Source organism: Puntigrus tetrazona, chromosome 18, assembly GCF_018831695.1.
Source record: "Puntigrus tetrazona isolate hp1 chromosome 18, ASM1883169v1, whole genome shotgun sequence".
Classification (NCBI taxonomy): Eukaryota; Metazoa; Chordata; class Actinopteri; order Cypriniformes; family Cyprinidae; genus Puntigrus; species Puntigrus tetrazona.
This window is the reverse complement of record NC_056716.1, coordinates 24,458,066-24,473,324: the sequence shown is the minus strand read 5'-3', so window position 1 is coordinate 24,473,324 and position 15,259 is coordinate 24,458,066. Positions and strand designations below refer to the sequence as shown.

The 15,259-nt window shown below is 35.9% G+C and overlaps 1 protein-coding gene and 1 long non-coding RNA gene across 3 annotated transcripts; one reads left to right on the top strand and one right to left on the bottom strand.

Annotated features, from left to right (window-relative positions):
• Window positions 1–373: 373 nt before the first annotated feature.
• On the bottom strand, window positions 374–12,409 carry slc17a8 (solute carrier family 17 member 8). Its single transcript, XM_043264074.1, has 12 exons — window positions 12,284–12,409; window positions 10,143–10,398; window positions 9,441–9,559; window positions 8,235–8,349; window positions 7,873–7,960; window positions 6,667–6,753; window positions 4,169–4,311; window positions 3,906–4,055; window positions 3,685–3,817; window positions 3,250–3,360; window positions 2,875–3,002; window positions 374–2,147 (listed from the first exon to the last, which is right to left on the bottom strand). The coding sequence occupies exons 1-12, from the start codon at window positions 12,379–12,381 to the stop codon at window positions 1,803–1,805; spliced, it is 1,773 nt and encodes a 590-aa protein (XP_043120009.1). The 5' UTR covers window positions 12,382–12,409; the 3' UTR covers window positions 374–1,802.
• LOC122362556 lies at window positions 7,698–14,165 on the top strand. 2 transcript variants are annotated; one of them, XR_006253131.1, is made up of 4 exons: window positions 7,698–7,780; window positions 7,878–7,978; window positions 10,743–10,905; window positions 12,292–14,165. It is a non-coding gene; the product is annotated as an uncharacterized LOC122362556 (long non-coding RNA). The 2 variants fall into 2 exon arrangements; XR_006253130.1 differs by lacking the exon at window positions 7,698–7,780 and having other exon boundaries at window positions 7,850–7,978.
• Window positions 14,166–15,259: the final 1,094 nt, after the last annotated feature.

Here is a 15,259-nt window from a genome sequence, read left to right as displayed (position 1 = left end):
TGTGAGGGCTGTTTACTCCCACATGACACAAACCAGGAGAGCTCTGTCAGCTCCTAACAAAGACGAAGTGAGCCAATTTAAGAATCCCAGCATAAACACGCGTCTATTCTTCCCGAGAAAGAAGATGTCGTGAGTCCGAAGTCTCGGTTACGTCTACTTCGATTTCAATTGTTCCACACTCAGCTCATTAATAGTGTAAGATGCTGTTTAAACAGAAGAGCAGCCGTAGCTGTAATCTAATGTATGTGCCAAAGAGAATCAATTATGCATGCCATCTGAACTATATTAAAACTCTACTACGTCAGTAGTAATATTTTTAGCACATATGAAAGTGTAAAGATAAATTTAAAGATTTTTTTTTATTCTCCTCCAAATAAACATTTAAAGAGACATCAGTTACAGTGATGCAATGGTAAAGTGCACAATCATCTTGACATCCATGCAAGCAATGAAATGTCTTTTTTAACAGGTATTGTGCAAAAAAAGAAAATAATCAGGCACATTGCGGATTGTTTCTTTTTTTTTTAAATCCATATTCTATTTTATAAGTACTAAAATGGTTAATTTCTACATATTCAACCAAACTTCATCAAAGCTCTTCCACCTATGCATATGTAAACGATAAACTGAACTATGAGATATCAACGGTGGACATACTGCTTTTTTAAAAGGACCACTATAGACCATTATTTACTTTTATGATAAAACAATACTCTCTGAGATGTGCCGAATTCAGCAAAAAGGTTTTTGGAGGCTGTACAACTGCATGCAAGAAAAGCCATGGACTCTTTAACCTGTTAATGCACTACACACCTGCTTTCTTTGCATAGCTGACAACAATCGAAACATAAAATCATAAAATAAAAAAGAGCTGATGAATATGTTGCTGTCAGCCTTGCAGTATGGTAGATATAAAAAGACTTTGGAATAAAGTTATGATTTAATAACTATTTGTTTGTTCTTCGTTTAGTTGTTTGACTGAAATACAGTGTCCACTTGTGCCCATCTTAAAATTGTACGAATGTCATTGCATACTCACGAAATACCCAATTAATGTTGAGCAATATAGCACAAAAACTATTTTGAAACAAGCCGTTTCGTAAAGGTTTTTTTTTTTTTTTTATTATAAAATAAATATAGGTATATATGCAAAAAAAACAGGGGATGCCACATGGTTTAAAATTTTGTAATGCAATGATATTCAGACGTTTATATTGAGAGCACATCATGATTCAATTATGCTCATCAAGGCTGCATTTATTTGGTCAAAAATACAGTAAAACATTTAAAGTTACTTTTTTCAGCAGTCATTGCTCCAATCAGTCTTCAGTGTCACATGATCCTTCTCAAATCATGCTAATATGATAAAAAACATTATTTAATAAATAAAAATAATAAATATTAAGTTCAAAAGAACAGCATTTGATAAAATATAAATATTTTGTAGCATTATAAATGTTATTACTGTGATTTTTGACCAATTTAATGCCTCCTCGCTAAATAAAAAATTATGATTTTTTTTTAAATATTGTACTGAACTTTTAAACAGGTAGTATAGACGCAGAAACTACGTCTGCCTATGTTTGTCAAATTAACTACTCACAGATCATTCTCATGTGACTGTTCCTTGGCCTTCTACAGCAGGTTGAAATCATAAAGGAAGCCATCCAAAATATATCTTCACAACTCAAATATACTGTTGTGTCAAATGTCAGGTGGAATGTTGTATTCCCAGGGTGGGTTACTTAAATAAACACTCCTACACCTCAGGTCTCAGTCTCGGGCGTTTGGTGACCAAAATGTCATTGATCCTGATTCTGATATTCCCCATTTTCGTAATGATTTGATCCGTGATCTTCATCCGCTTGCATGGTCACCCCTCTCTTCTTCTTCCAGCCTTGCTTGCGGCCCGCAGAGCTTTCTGTGGTTCCGTAGGTTTTCTGCTTGGTGGCTAGTGCACTGTCGCTGTTGGGCTCGGTCTCATCAGCCAGCTCATCTTCCCCTATGATGCCGCATTTCTCGTCACTGGTGCTCTCAGGATCGGCCCAGTCCTGCTTCTCACCAGAGGCGAAGATGGCATAGAAGACCACGCCAGTGTAATGCACCATGGAAGCAATCACAAAGACGTGCTGCCACTCCAGACGGGTCTAGCGAGAATGTAGAAATATAATGAGGACATGCAAAAATTGCATTCAATTTGCTTATTTTAACCCATTAAGGGTTAATTAAAGTGTCTTGTTCCAAAGTGAAAAAGTAAAATTGTTATCTTTATAGTTCATGAATCACCACTTCTGGAGTTTGAACCTACACAGTTCTGGTTACTTTATTATTTATTTAATAATCACTTTACTAAACTGTACATGATAAAACGTTATAGGCAGTTGTTACCTTAAAAAGATATTTCTACCTGATCTTACCCATTAAAGAATACTTAACATTTAATAAACTTCATTTTTGGTTATCAATGTGTAAATATTTTTAATATTTATCGGTATAAATCAGTGGTTCTCAAATTTTGACTCAAAGATCCCTCAAAAATCCAATTTCAAAGGCACCAGGATATAGATTATGATAAATTGCGGCAAACTGCTTGCTTTCGAACTTTAATAAAAGAAAATAGAAGTATTGATGAATTAAATAACCACAATTAATTTTTTTAAATTGCAAGAATTTAATGTAATTTTACAATTTTCTAAAAATTCAATTAAAATAATTTTTGAGTCGGGAAAACATATTTTGGTTATATTGGTTCTAAAATAAATATGGTTACATTGGTTATAAAATAAATATTTAAATTTACATATTTTAGCATTTATATATATTTTTTATTTATATCAAATTATTAACATTAGAATTTTATTAGAAGTTAAATACCTTGTGTTTGGTGAGGGCTCCAACAATGAGAGGGCACACCATTCCAGACAGGGTACCCACTCCATTAGAGATGCCCATAAGAATACTGGCATAGCGAGGAGCTATGTCCAGATGGTTTACATTGAATCCTGTGTCAAAGAATAGAAATGCATTTCACATATTCAGATCCTCTCCTGTGTCATTTTAGAAACTAACACTCCAGTTTCAATCGTCATGCACTTTATACTTTGTTCTTTCATTACAACTGAGCATTATTGAAACCGGAGAACTGGCATAAGCACAAAGAAACTTAAAAGGTTAGAATCAAACAAAGCTAAATAGCAGGGGATTGTGTAGACTGACACTCTGATGACTGACGCCTGTCTCATGCATCACCTGATATCGCAAATCCACTGAAGCCCACCGCCAGGATGAGGAATGAGATGGCCACTGCACGTGTGTGTGAGAACCCAACCACCAGCAGCAACGTGGCCTCCATGCCAAAACCTGTGGATGATGGCAGAATTTAGTCTTGCCCACGACAGAGCAGAGCATTCCAAAAGACACGTTCAACTTTTAAAAAATTAGACCGTTCCTTTATCCATTTCACTGCTCTATCAAGGTAAAGAAAAGTATGAAAGGCATTGCCTGAATGCTCCATCTGCCTTCAGTGGTTCAACCATAACGTTATGAAGCTACTAGAATACTTTTTGTATGTAAAGAAACCAAAAATAATTTTGGAACGACATGGGGGTAAGTGATTCATAAAGATATATACATATTTGGGGTGTAGTAACCCTACAAAACCAAGAAGCTTGGGACTTTGCCTACCCCCACAGTTCATAATTTTGCGCACGGTTGTAGTAGACAGGATTTTCCGACTCCTCAGGAAGTCAGCCAGCTGGCCTCCAATCGGCACAATGATCGTCATCACCATGTGTGGCACCGCTGACAGAATGCCCACCTGAAACAGCCCAACAACACATAGCTTAATTCTCAAGTGAACAATGGTTATTAAATTCACAGATGATTCTGTAACATTAACAGCCCACCTTGCTGATGGGGAACCCAAAGACCTCTTCAAAGTAAGCTGGCTGACTAATGAGCAGGAGGTAAAAGGTCCAGCTACGGCAGAAGTTTGCCACAATGATGGCATAGACAGGCATAGATGTGAAGAATTCACGCCAAGGAGTTTTAAATTTCTGCAAAGAGAAAAAAAGCTGTTTTTACAAAGTAATGTTACATTACCATTTTAATATTATATACATTTTTACAGTTTATTATACCAAATGCATGAAAGAAATCTTTGGACTACCTCAGTAGCACTCATTAAATTGGCTCCTTCCCCAATAGAAGTCTCGATGTATGTCCTTTCTTCCTCACTGATGGTGGGATGGATCGCGGGACTGTCATAAGCCAGCAAGAGCCAGAAAATATACCATATTATGCCAAACACCCCTGGATATGAGATAAAAATTTGATTACTAAAATAAAAAGTACTGAAAAAAGAAATAAGAGAAGTTCCTAAATGGTTCTTTTATAGACCATTCTGAACCTTTAATCAATTCAGTTCTATTTAGCTAAATTAAGCTTGATTTGATTCACTTCAGTTCAAAGTGATTCACTGTGATTTAATATGAATTAGTGCTGGGAAATGATTAATTGCAATTAATCACATCCAAACTAAAGGTATTTGGGTACATAATATATATATGTGTGTACTGTGTATATTTATTATGTATATATAAATACAAACACATGCATGTATAGGTAAAAAAAAGAGGGTTTTTTACCTATACATGCATGTGTTTGTATTTATATATACATTATAAATATACCATTGGTACCATTTCAAAATGTGAAACTTTCATATATATTTTATATTCATTACATGTAAAGTAAAATGTTTAAAATTTTGTTTTAATTTTAATGATTAGAGCTGAAAGCTCATAAAAGTCAAAATCCACTACCTCAAAATATTTGAATATTTATTAATATCAAAAAAGTATTTGCAAAGCAGAAAAGTGGAAGTTCTTGAAAGTATGTTCATTTCTGCACTCAATACTTGGTTGGCCTCTTTTAACACCAGTGAGGAGTGGTATGAAAGAGATCAGCCTGTAGCTCTGCTGAGGCACTATATTGAGCCTTCAGCTCGTCTGTATTGTTGGATCAGCTGTTTCTCATCTTTCTCTTGAAAATATACAATAGATTCCACATGGGGTTCAGGTCAGGCATGTTGGTTGACCAATCAAGCACAGTAATATCATGATCAGCAAAGCAACTAGAAGTGGGTGCTATGGTCCTGCTGGCAAAGGAAATCAGCATCTTCAAAAGTTTTTTTAGCAGATGGACGCATAAAGTGTTTCAAAATCACCTGACAGAAGGCTGCATTGACTTTTTACTTGATGAAACACAATGCACATGGACCAGCAGATGTCACAGCACCCCAAATCATCACGACTTCAGAAACCTGTGCCTCTCCCGTCTTCAAGTCTCCAGGACTCAAGATCTTGATTTCCAAATGAAATGCTAAATTTTCCTGTAGATGTCTGAGCTTGGAGACTCTTGATGCACTGACTCCAGCGTCAGTCCACTCCTTGAAAAGCTCTCGTAAGTGTTTAAATCAGCTTTGCTTGGCAGTATTCACGAGGTTGAATTCATCCCTGTTGCTTGAACGCCTTTTTCTATCCAATTTCTTCCATCCAATGAACCTTGCATTTAATGTGCTTTGATACAGCACACAGGCAGCTTTTTCAGTAATGAGCTTCCGTGACACCTCTTTGTGGAGGGTGTCAATGATCGTCTTCTGGACCATTGCCAAGTCAGCAGTCTTCCCAATTATTGTGGCATCAAAGAACAAGAGATACCCGGAATTTGTATTGTAGGGATGGTCACTTAATGAAACTGAAATGAAATATTGAAATACTGGATTTTGACTTTTATGGGCTATAACCTCTAATCATCCAAATTAAAACAAGAAAACATGTTTTTACATGTCTAAAACATATATGAAATAATTTACAAAAAAATGTTTTTCATGATATTCAAATTTTTTTAGATGTACCTCTATATATTTAAGAAAAATGTGTTGTGTTTATATATTAAATACATTTACAGCAGGTAAATTAAGTACTGATTGCCACCATTCAAATATATTTTTAAAGGTGCTGCTTAAATTATGCAGAATAAAACAAAATTATACAGGGAAAAAGTATTGAACACATGAAGAACGGGAGGTGCAAAAAGCCATATCAAGCCAAGACACTAGCAGAAATATATAAATAATTAGAAGTGGACATTAATATTAGCTGGTCCAGTCCCAACACCAGGATGATGGAAGATGAAAAAGGGTGGACATTTCAGCAAGACAATAATCCCAAACACAGTCAACGAAAACAGTTGGTTTCAGAGAAAGAAAATAAAGCTGCTAGAATGACCCATCACATCACCCAACTTGAATCCAATAGAAAATAAAAATTAAAGATCAGAGTTCATAGAAGAGGCCCATAGACCCTTCAAGATTTGAAGTTTGCCAAAATCACACCTGAGCAATGCATGCACCCTGTGCTATTCTATTTTCTTACACTAATTTTACCTGCTGTTATACATATAATATAAATTATACGAATATAAACATACACATGTAAATATTTTTAAAATACATAGTGTATATGTATGTCTTTATACATAATAAATACACACAGTACACATATATAAAAACAAAACGTTTATTTTGGATGCGATTTCATTTTCATTCTGTTTTTCAGTTTTAATTTTTTACCAAAACAGCTGAAAGGCTTACCCTAAACTCACCATATATATAGAAGACAGAGGGCCAGCCTACATACTGCACTAATATTCCAGCCAGTGGCATGGCTATCACAGCTCCTGCGTAAGATCCTGTCAACCAGAACACACACACAGAGGCGTAATTAAGAAAGTTAAATTAAGAGAGAGGGCATTAATCAACCTGCAATATTTCCTTCACATGACAGTTCAATAATTTGAAGCCATTGCGGGGGTTGCCTCATAACTGCCAGAGGAAAACTGGCGCGATTGGTTTGGTTCAGCTTTAAGAATTTTTAAGAAATTGTTCGTTTTAATGTAGTAATTAGATTTTTTAAAGAAATGGTTCAGCCAAAAATGGATTCTGTCATTATTTACCCAGGTTAACAAGCTTTAAGAACTTTTAAGCAATAAATGGCAATGCCCTTTATGAAATTTAGTAGTACTCTTCTCAGTTACATGTACAACAACTCTAGACCTGAGTGCAACATGTGCCTCTGCCTGAAGGACAGGCTGGCAGCTGCAGGAAATGGGATTTTAATGAAAAGGTGTCTTAATGTAAATTTTATTACTGGATGCACTTGTAAACCTTACTGTTTGGCATGGGAAAAGATTCTCGAGTAAGCTTTTGAACATAGAGAAGAGGGTGGTGCTTCATTTGTCAAAAGAAGAAAGCCTCTTTCACATACAGAAGGTGAAGCCATCTTCATTCAGTGATCATGTCAAGAGCTGTTTAAAGCACATTGGCACCTGTTTATTGTGAAAGACGGCTGTTTTAATGCATTTGAGTATATATATATATATATATATATATATATATATATATATATATATATATATATATATATATATATATATATATATATATATATATATTCACAGTTGACTGGTCAACTAGACTGTGGTGCACTCGAGAACGTCCACTATGGTTTCAGACAGCACTTAAAACTGCTGTCCGCTCAATATAGTGTGCTATTTAAGTGTATTGGGGGCGATTTTGTATACAGTTTGTAACTTTTAACTCTCTAGCGGTGAATAGATGGAACCGCATGCATCTTGCGGAAGAACATTATAGCCGGAGCTACTTCTTTTCTGTTTACGTCTATGGCGAATCACACGGTTACCTGGTTATTCCGCAGCGGTATCTATTTTGTACATTTTGAAACAAAAACATTACGGACTGCAGTAACTCCTGACACGTTCAGTAAAATCGTCTTTTACGAACCTACTCACCACAGAACGAGGTAGTAGCCAGACGACTTCTTTCCAGTGGAGGAGCCCATCTGCTCCACATCCCATGGCAGGCAGGATATGTTACACCCTGTAAACAACGTGCGCGGTTAGTAGGCCTATCTGTTCTTTCTTTCTTTCTTTCTTTCTTTCTTTCTTTCTTTCTTTCTTTCTTTCTTTCTTAATACTTTATTTTATTGTAATGATTAATCCTTACTTAAAGGAACAGTTCACCCACAATGACGTCATAAATAGGGTGATTGTTTTAATTGAGTGGATTACTGCTTTAAATACAATGACCAATAGCATGGCATTTAAAATTAATACATAATATATAAGGTCATGCCACGTGTGTACACACTCACTTCCACCAGTCCTTGTAAGATTCGCACAAACATGACACAGCCATAGTGGACCCTGGCAGCTGATGGAATAAACATGTTTAGCACTGACGTCAAGAAAATGGCTGCTCCAAACACCCTGAGAATAATTCAGAGACATTTAGTAATGTTAGTTAATGCAGGTATCATGGATTCAGTCAAAATTATACTGAAAGACATTAATCATAAAATATTTACAACTTGGTGGCACATAAAAAAGAAATGCTGTAAATTTTTAAGGAGTGTAATGATGATTTCATAAATGTTATATCAAAAAGCATTAAAATGCACAGAATTTAGTTTGAAGCTTATAATAAGTTGGGATCTTTATGTATTTCATTAAGACATGATCAAATGAAAACATCTTTGAACTATATATTACATATTAGTTATTAAATATAAAAAAAGCTTGAAAAAGACAACATTTATCAATTGCATTTAGTTTAATTTGATGTAGAAGATAACTAAAACAAAATAAATTAAAAAAATTGTGCAGACTGTTAAAAATATTATATATATAAGTCTATTATATATAGACTATTATATAAAAATATCTATTAAAATATTAATAAAAGCTATAATACTATCTCAAAGATACTAACTTGGCTTGCTATCATGTTTATGCAGATTTGATATCCAACTTGATTGTACTGCTCAAATGACAAACTTTTTACCTTTATTATTTTTGCAAACTAATTTCTAAAGACATTTTTTTCCTATTCAAAATCCACTTTGCTGAAAAAACCCATCAGTCTGAATAGGCATGAAGCTGGTGCATCGACATCACTGGATCACACAGAAGAGAGTCATTTTGGTTCATTCACTTGTCCTTTATCTCCATTTAATCCATCCATCTGCTGCTTCTTCTTTTTTTCCAAAACAGTGTGTAAGTGACACTTGTAATATTCCAGTGGCTGGTGTTTCAGTGAGAGATCTACTGCTGGATCTTTCATTATTAACTCTGTCAGCCACGTGTCCTCTTTTCCTGTGAGGCTTTTATTACAAGACCGCTATCGCCCCTCTAATCAACACAAGGCACAAATTTAACCCTTGCGGCCCTGACCACTGCACTCATGTGGTCCCCCCTTCAGACACCTTTCAACATTGAATGAAATATAGGAGTTGTATGATGGAATATACATCTGCCTTCCAAACATGGCATGAAGGCCCGTGTGTCAAGACAAGGCTCACCTGTTAGCTGCTAGCTTATTGGAGATGAAACCTCCCGGGATTTGAGTGACAATGTAGCCCCAGAAAAATGAGCCGTGTATCAATCCCACTGTTTCTGGATCCCAATTAAACTGTGCTGGCTGAAAGAAACACGCATTAGAGGAGACAAAGTTAGCTGTATATAATTAATAAAATAAAAAAAGAATAGTAATAAAAAAATACAAAAACGATACAAAACTTTTGCACGCACATTTGTGTGTGTGATATAAAAATGAGTTATCGTGAGATATTCATAGTAAAATGACCTCTAAATAAGTATGTGTGTGTGTTTGTGTGTGTGTGTGTGTCTGTGAGTCATGCCTGCCTCCTAAAATTTCTTATGACAGGAAATTACAGGAAATTGTTGCAGCCAATACTTAAAAAGTCACTAATGAGAATTCAAGCCAGAAAAAAAGATAATTGGTCTTTTAAACTTGATAGCTGAAAAAGTCAAATGAACTATTTAGACCTTTTTTTTAACTTTTTCAAGCCAGGACCGCTGAATATACTAGCTAGGGACTAATTTAATCTTTTGTGTGTGTTTAACAAAGCCAGATGTTTGGAATAAAATGAGGGTAAGTAAATGATGACAAACTTTTTGGGGGCAAACTATTCTTTTACCCTTGATAGTTAAAAAATGTAAAGGTAATTTGGTATTTTGAGTTTATATGTTCCTGGTTTCACCTGCATGACTGCAGTCCCGTTGATGTAGACCGTGTTGTTGTTAACCATTTCGACAATGGCTACACCGAGGTTGCAGCGAATGCCAAATGAGATGCAAAAGCCAAGTCCGCTGAGGATGGCTATGATGTAACGTTTGGGGAGGCCAAAGCAGCCACAATCCAAAATGGGTGGGCTGCGTTCAGGGGCCGCCACTGGCCGACCATCTTCTGTCAGCTCAATGTTGTCCTCTTCAGCCGCATTAGAACCGTCAATCTTTCTATTGTAGGAAGGAATAAAATGGTTTAGAAATAGCCATGGCTTGCAGTAGACAAAAGATGAAAAATTGATTTATTTTACTCCATAACTGATGTGTAAAACGGTCCTCTTTTTGGATTGCAAATGTAGTTTAGCTGATATAGATTCGGCTTAGTGCTTTTGAAAGTGATATACCCATATTTATTAGCGATGTTCTGATGGACTGAGAGTTGGAGGGGGCTAGTAAGGGTTGCCAGAGTGTGGCATTGAAAAGGTCATATTGCGTTTGCTGCTCCATCCATCTCTCCCTCACGCACCTGTTCCATTACTGAACCTGGATCTTTCCTCTCATCCTCCACCTCACAGGAATTACTTTCATCTGTCTATTTTGAAATGCACACCTGAGTTCTTCTACACACAGAAGAAGGAGCTCACTAAAAGCTGGACACTGGAGGATTGTGGATGGAGGATCAAGAAGCCTGTTCCTGATGTTTGCGAAGCATTGTTATTGCACATAAGCCCCTTTAAGGTGAAGTATTGTTCTGGTACGCTCTTGAAATGGACCATATGCAGTTTTTTTAGATTGTGAACAATACACTTATTCAGAACAGAAAAGACATTGTTTCCATACGTTGTTTTGTTTTTCTGTATCGTTGGTTTAAAATGAATTGAAAACTCTCAAGATGCTTTTTATAATTTTGATTTTAATAACATAGATGTGCAGAGAACTGGCCAGAAAAAGACAGTATCACCTGTAATATCATAAAGCCACGTGCAAGGATTACCATCAACCAAAATTAACAATTTTTACATTATAATCATCCAGCCAAGGCAATGTATTGTTCATTTACCACAAGAAATGTAACAATAATAGAAAATTAAAGGTGATGCCATTCTATAACATTGCATTCTCTCAAATAAAGCCTGTGGCAAACAGCCAAAACACTGTATTTTCTGTCCTGAACATTTTCAGTACATTTTCAAAAGCAGGTACTCTACTACATATTGTTTTCATCGCTATTGTGTTTAATGCTCTACTGTCTAATTACATTATGGTGCATTTTATGCATGCTTAGTGGATACCCAAATCTAAGTAAAATTCAGCCATTTTTTTCTAGCGATGAAAATAAATATTGCATGACTTTACTGTGCACCCATATATTAATTTTCTCGCTCTATATTGTGTAGTTCTAGTTCTACAACCTCTAAGAGATTTCATGGCAATATTACACAGACACAGGAAATTATGTACATTATCTCACATATAAAGCTGTCTAATGTGCAGGAATATATATGACGTGTATTTCACATAATGTGAAATCTTCAGGTTTTTAATCTCTTTGAATATGCTAGCTATTAAATATGTATGGAAACATCTTAAAAACTGGATAACATTTGCAAATTACTAGCCAAGGTACAAAGTGAATATGTTAGGTTTGTGCAGAATAATTTCTAGATGCCCTGACAAGCAACGATATCCCGTGGCAACATTTTGATTTGAATATTTATAAGAATGTACTTAAGATCATTTTCTTACTTTCTTTGATAAGCATTTTGCAATGTAGGAATACTCTGAAACGGGGCAGTTAAAGCGTTACATTTAAAAAAATTAAATACAATTACACTACCAACATCCCTTATCGCAAATCTTTAAAAACATAATAACATAAAGTTCTAGAATTATATTATATTCTACAGTTAATTACATTTTTATATGAAGTGTGATTGATTTATCTCAGAAATCAGCTGCTCAATTCATTCCAAGTTGATTTTTCAATTCTAAATTCTAAATCCCATAATTGAATTTAAATCAATACCAAAAGCATGATGCGGCATATATAAGCAAGCAATGTTCTCTTATCTTCCTCTCATCGCTTAGACTTCAGTTGAACTGCCTTCACACTTACTTCTGCAGGTTCCCCAGAGAGTCGCCCACACTGTTCTTCAACTCCTCCTTCCCCGGTTTGAGCTTCTCCTTTAGCCCCGCAAACCCCCCCAGTGGCATTTCTCCTTCCCTTGCTCTTCCGTCCCTCAAACACGTCTGAGCAGGATATCCACTAGGCGCTGGTGCGCATCCTCTCCTGTGCTGGACTGAGATGGTCTAGGTGTACTGGAGGGGAGGAGGAGAGATGCCGAGCCAGAGACGGAACAGAGAGGAAGAAGAGGAGGGACTTTGGTTTGGATGGTCTGGGTACAATCCTTCATGCGGTTTGGGCTGAGAACATCCAAAAACGAGGCACAAAGTGAGGAATGGGGCGAATCCGGTTGTCTTCGGGTCAGTGTATCGGCATTGTGAAAGTTATGCTAGCGTACATCAATAATGGAAACTCCGGAGTTCTCCTCAGCTCCCTCACAGACACTGACAGAAGATGCCGAACACCTGCCTCTTCTCACCCCTCCCTTCTTGGTCTCGTCCACACGAAAGCAGGCCGAAAAGAGTGTCTAGCAGAGCTCATTAAATATTGACAGCGAAGTCAAGGATCGCAGGCTCTGGGTTGTATGATACGAGCAGGTGTAACAAGACACTGCGTCCTCTGGTCCCAGTCTAACCCTTATCCCGAGAAACAGCTCCAGGGGTTCATGGGTCAAACGTATCAACGTCAACAACCAAACACTGACATAAAGGTTCAAACTGTGAGGGCCGCTAGTTTATGCACAAAAGTCAGATATGCAATCCTGATCTATTGCTTCTGTAAGGGGAGGACTGCACCTTTTTCCTGTGAAAGTTGCTTTTATGCAATAATCATCAAAAATGCAGCGTGCTTTAAAAATTCAGATATTGAGGTCTAAAAAATTCATTGTTAGTCTGCACCGCTCTCAGGCTGTGTTTCACTGATGCTTGCTGTAGGAGTCTCAGTAGTCTGTTTGCCATGAATAAAATCTGGAGCTTCCTCACTAAAGGTCTGCCGTTCAAGTGCAAAGGGTCATAAATTACTGAAAGACAGGGGTTAACTTTCTTACACAATTGAAATGGACATAAATATGCTTTATCTACAAAAGGTGAACCAAAACAATAATAAAAATAATGAAATATACCATTAAAAAAAATAATAAGTATGCATAGGAACATCAATGTCTGCAAGTCTGAACTCCACGCTGCGGTGTTGGAGCAATTTTAATGTACAGTACAGACTTATATTGGGAAAAAACTGCTCACTTGTATTGAACATACTCATTTTCAATGAACCATATTATCTTTATTTACACATACTGACCTGAACACGCTGTCATTATGGTTTTAACAGGTTTCATATATCCTCATTACATGACAACACAGTAGGGATGACCATGACACATCGATTTGGCAATTTATTTATTTTTCACATTTTTGTAATATTTTGCACTTTACAACAAGGTTCATTAATGAACATTAGTTAACAAAATTAGCTAACATGAATAAGAATGAACAAATACGGCATTTAGTAATATTAGTTCATCTCAGCATTTGCCAATGCTTTATAAAATTGCGAGTTGTGTTCGCTAACATTAGTTAATGCATTGTGAACTAACACGAACTTTCAACGAATGACTGTATTTTCATTAACGTTAACAAAGACAAAAAAAATTGTAATGTATTTTTTACTGTGCATGTTAGTTAACATATTAACTGATGTTAACAAATGACACCTTATTGTAAAGTGTTACTGCAAAACTATATATGAATTTTATTAAATGTTTATTAATGACAAAAGGGTATGTCTATTACATATACCAACTGTTCTTTTCAAGAGATTAAGCCTTGTGATTATTATTGTTATTATCTCTGTAAAATTAGACTGCACAACTTTATTTTGTGTTTGCTGATTCTTTCATGAGCAAAGAGGTGATTTTATTTTAATCTATTAACAAAAACGTGCCAAACCACTCACCAGTAAACTTTTACTTAGGTTATTTATTATATATTAATTGTATAGTGTATCTAAAAGCGCTTTGGTTCAAGGCACTTTGTGTTTTTAAAGAATAGAGTGACATCTAGTGGTTCACAGGAGCCATTATTGCAGCTGTCAGGCCAATTTTTGCTTAAATTATGTCCCTGATGAGTACCTTTTTTAGGTAGTTTAAAACTACCTAACTAGTTGTAGAACTATGCGTTGATCTTTTAACCTATCCTTACACTATGACCATAAATGTCTGTTCAAATCTATGCTGCCCAAGTCTTCCTCTGTGCTGATGCATTATACATATCAAATGAGGGGTGGTCACATAAAGTATTAATTTGCATTATTGAACTATGACTCTTGTTTTACAGGACAACGGGTGAGTCAGCTTCTCCTGTGTCTCAATTTCCTTATGATTGTTTTATTCTCAGGGTTCTCCAAGCCACATATCGATATGACGGCTTTAAATTCATCTTCGTCTTCACAGAGAAATAAGGGAACCTGAGCAAATTTATATTCAGTACATTTCTATGGCTTTCCAATAACCGGAAATAATACATTTTCCCAAAAGACAAAGAAATACTGTGATAATTAAACATTGTTTTTTTTTTTAACAGTTCCGTTTGTGGGTTTATGTGCTGCCATAATACAGCCAATTGCTATCAGAGAGATCAGTTCATATAAAAATGCGTTTATATAAAAATGATTAAGATGTGCATCTCTTGTCCACTAGCTGGCGCGAGTGTGTTTTTTTTCTTTCAGAGTCGGTTACTCAGTCGTTTCAGCGCAAACGGGGTAGGTGTGAAAGTTGTAATCAGGCCAAAAGAAGTTTTTGATTTCTATTATTAAACGGCGACAACAACAAATCTATTAAAAAGAAAATGCACGTTAGACTGCAGCATCTTTAGGTCACAATGATGATTTAAGTCAATATAAAAACAATTTCCGCTTTGAGAACGAAGTCTTTATTTTTTTTTTCACGTGGCAAAAATAAAAAACGACATG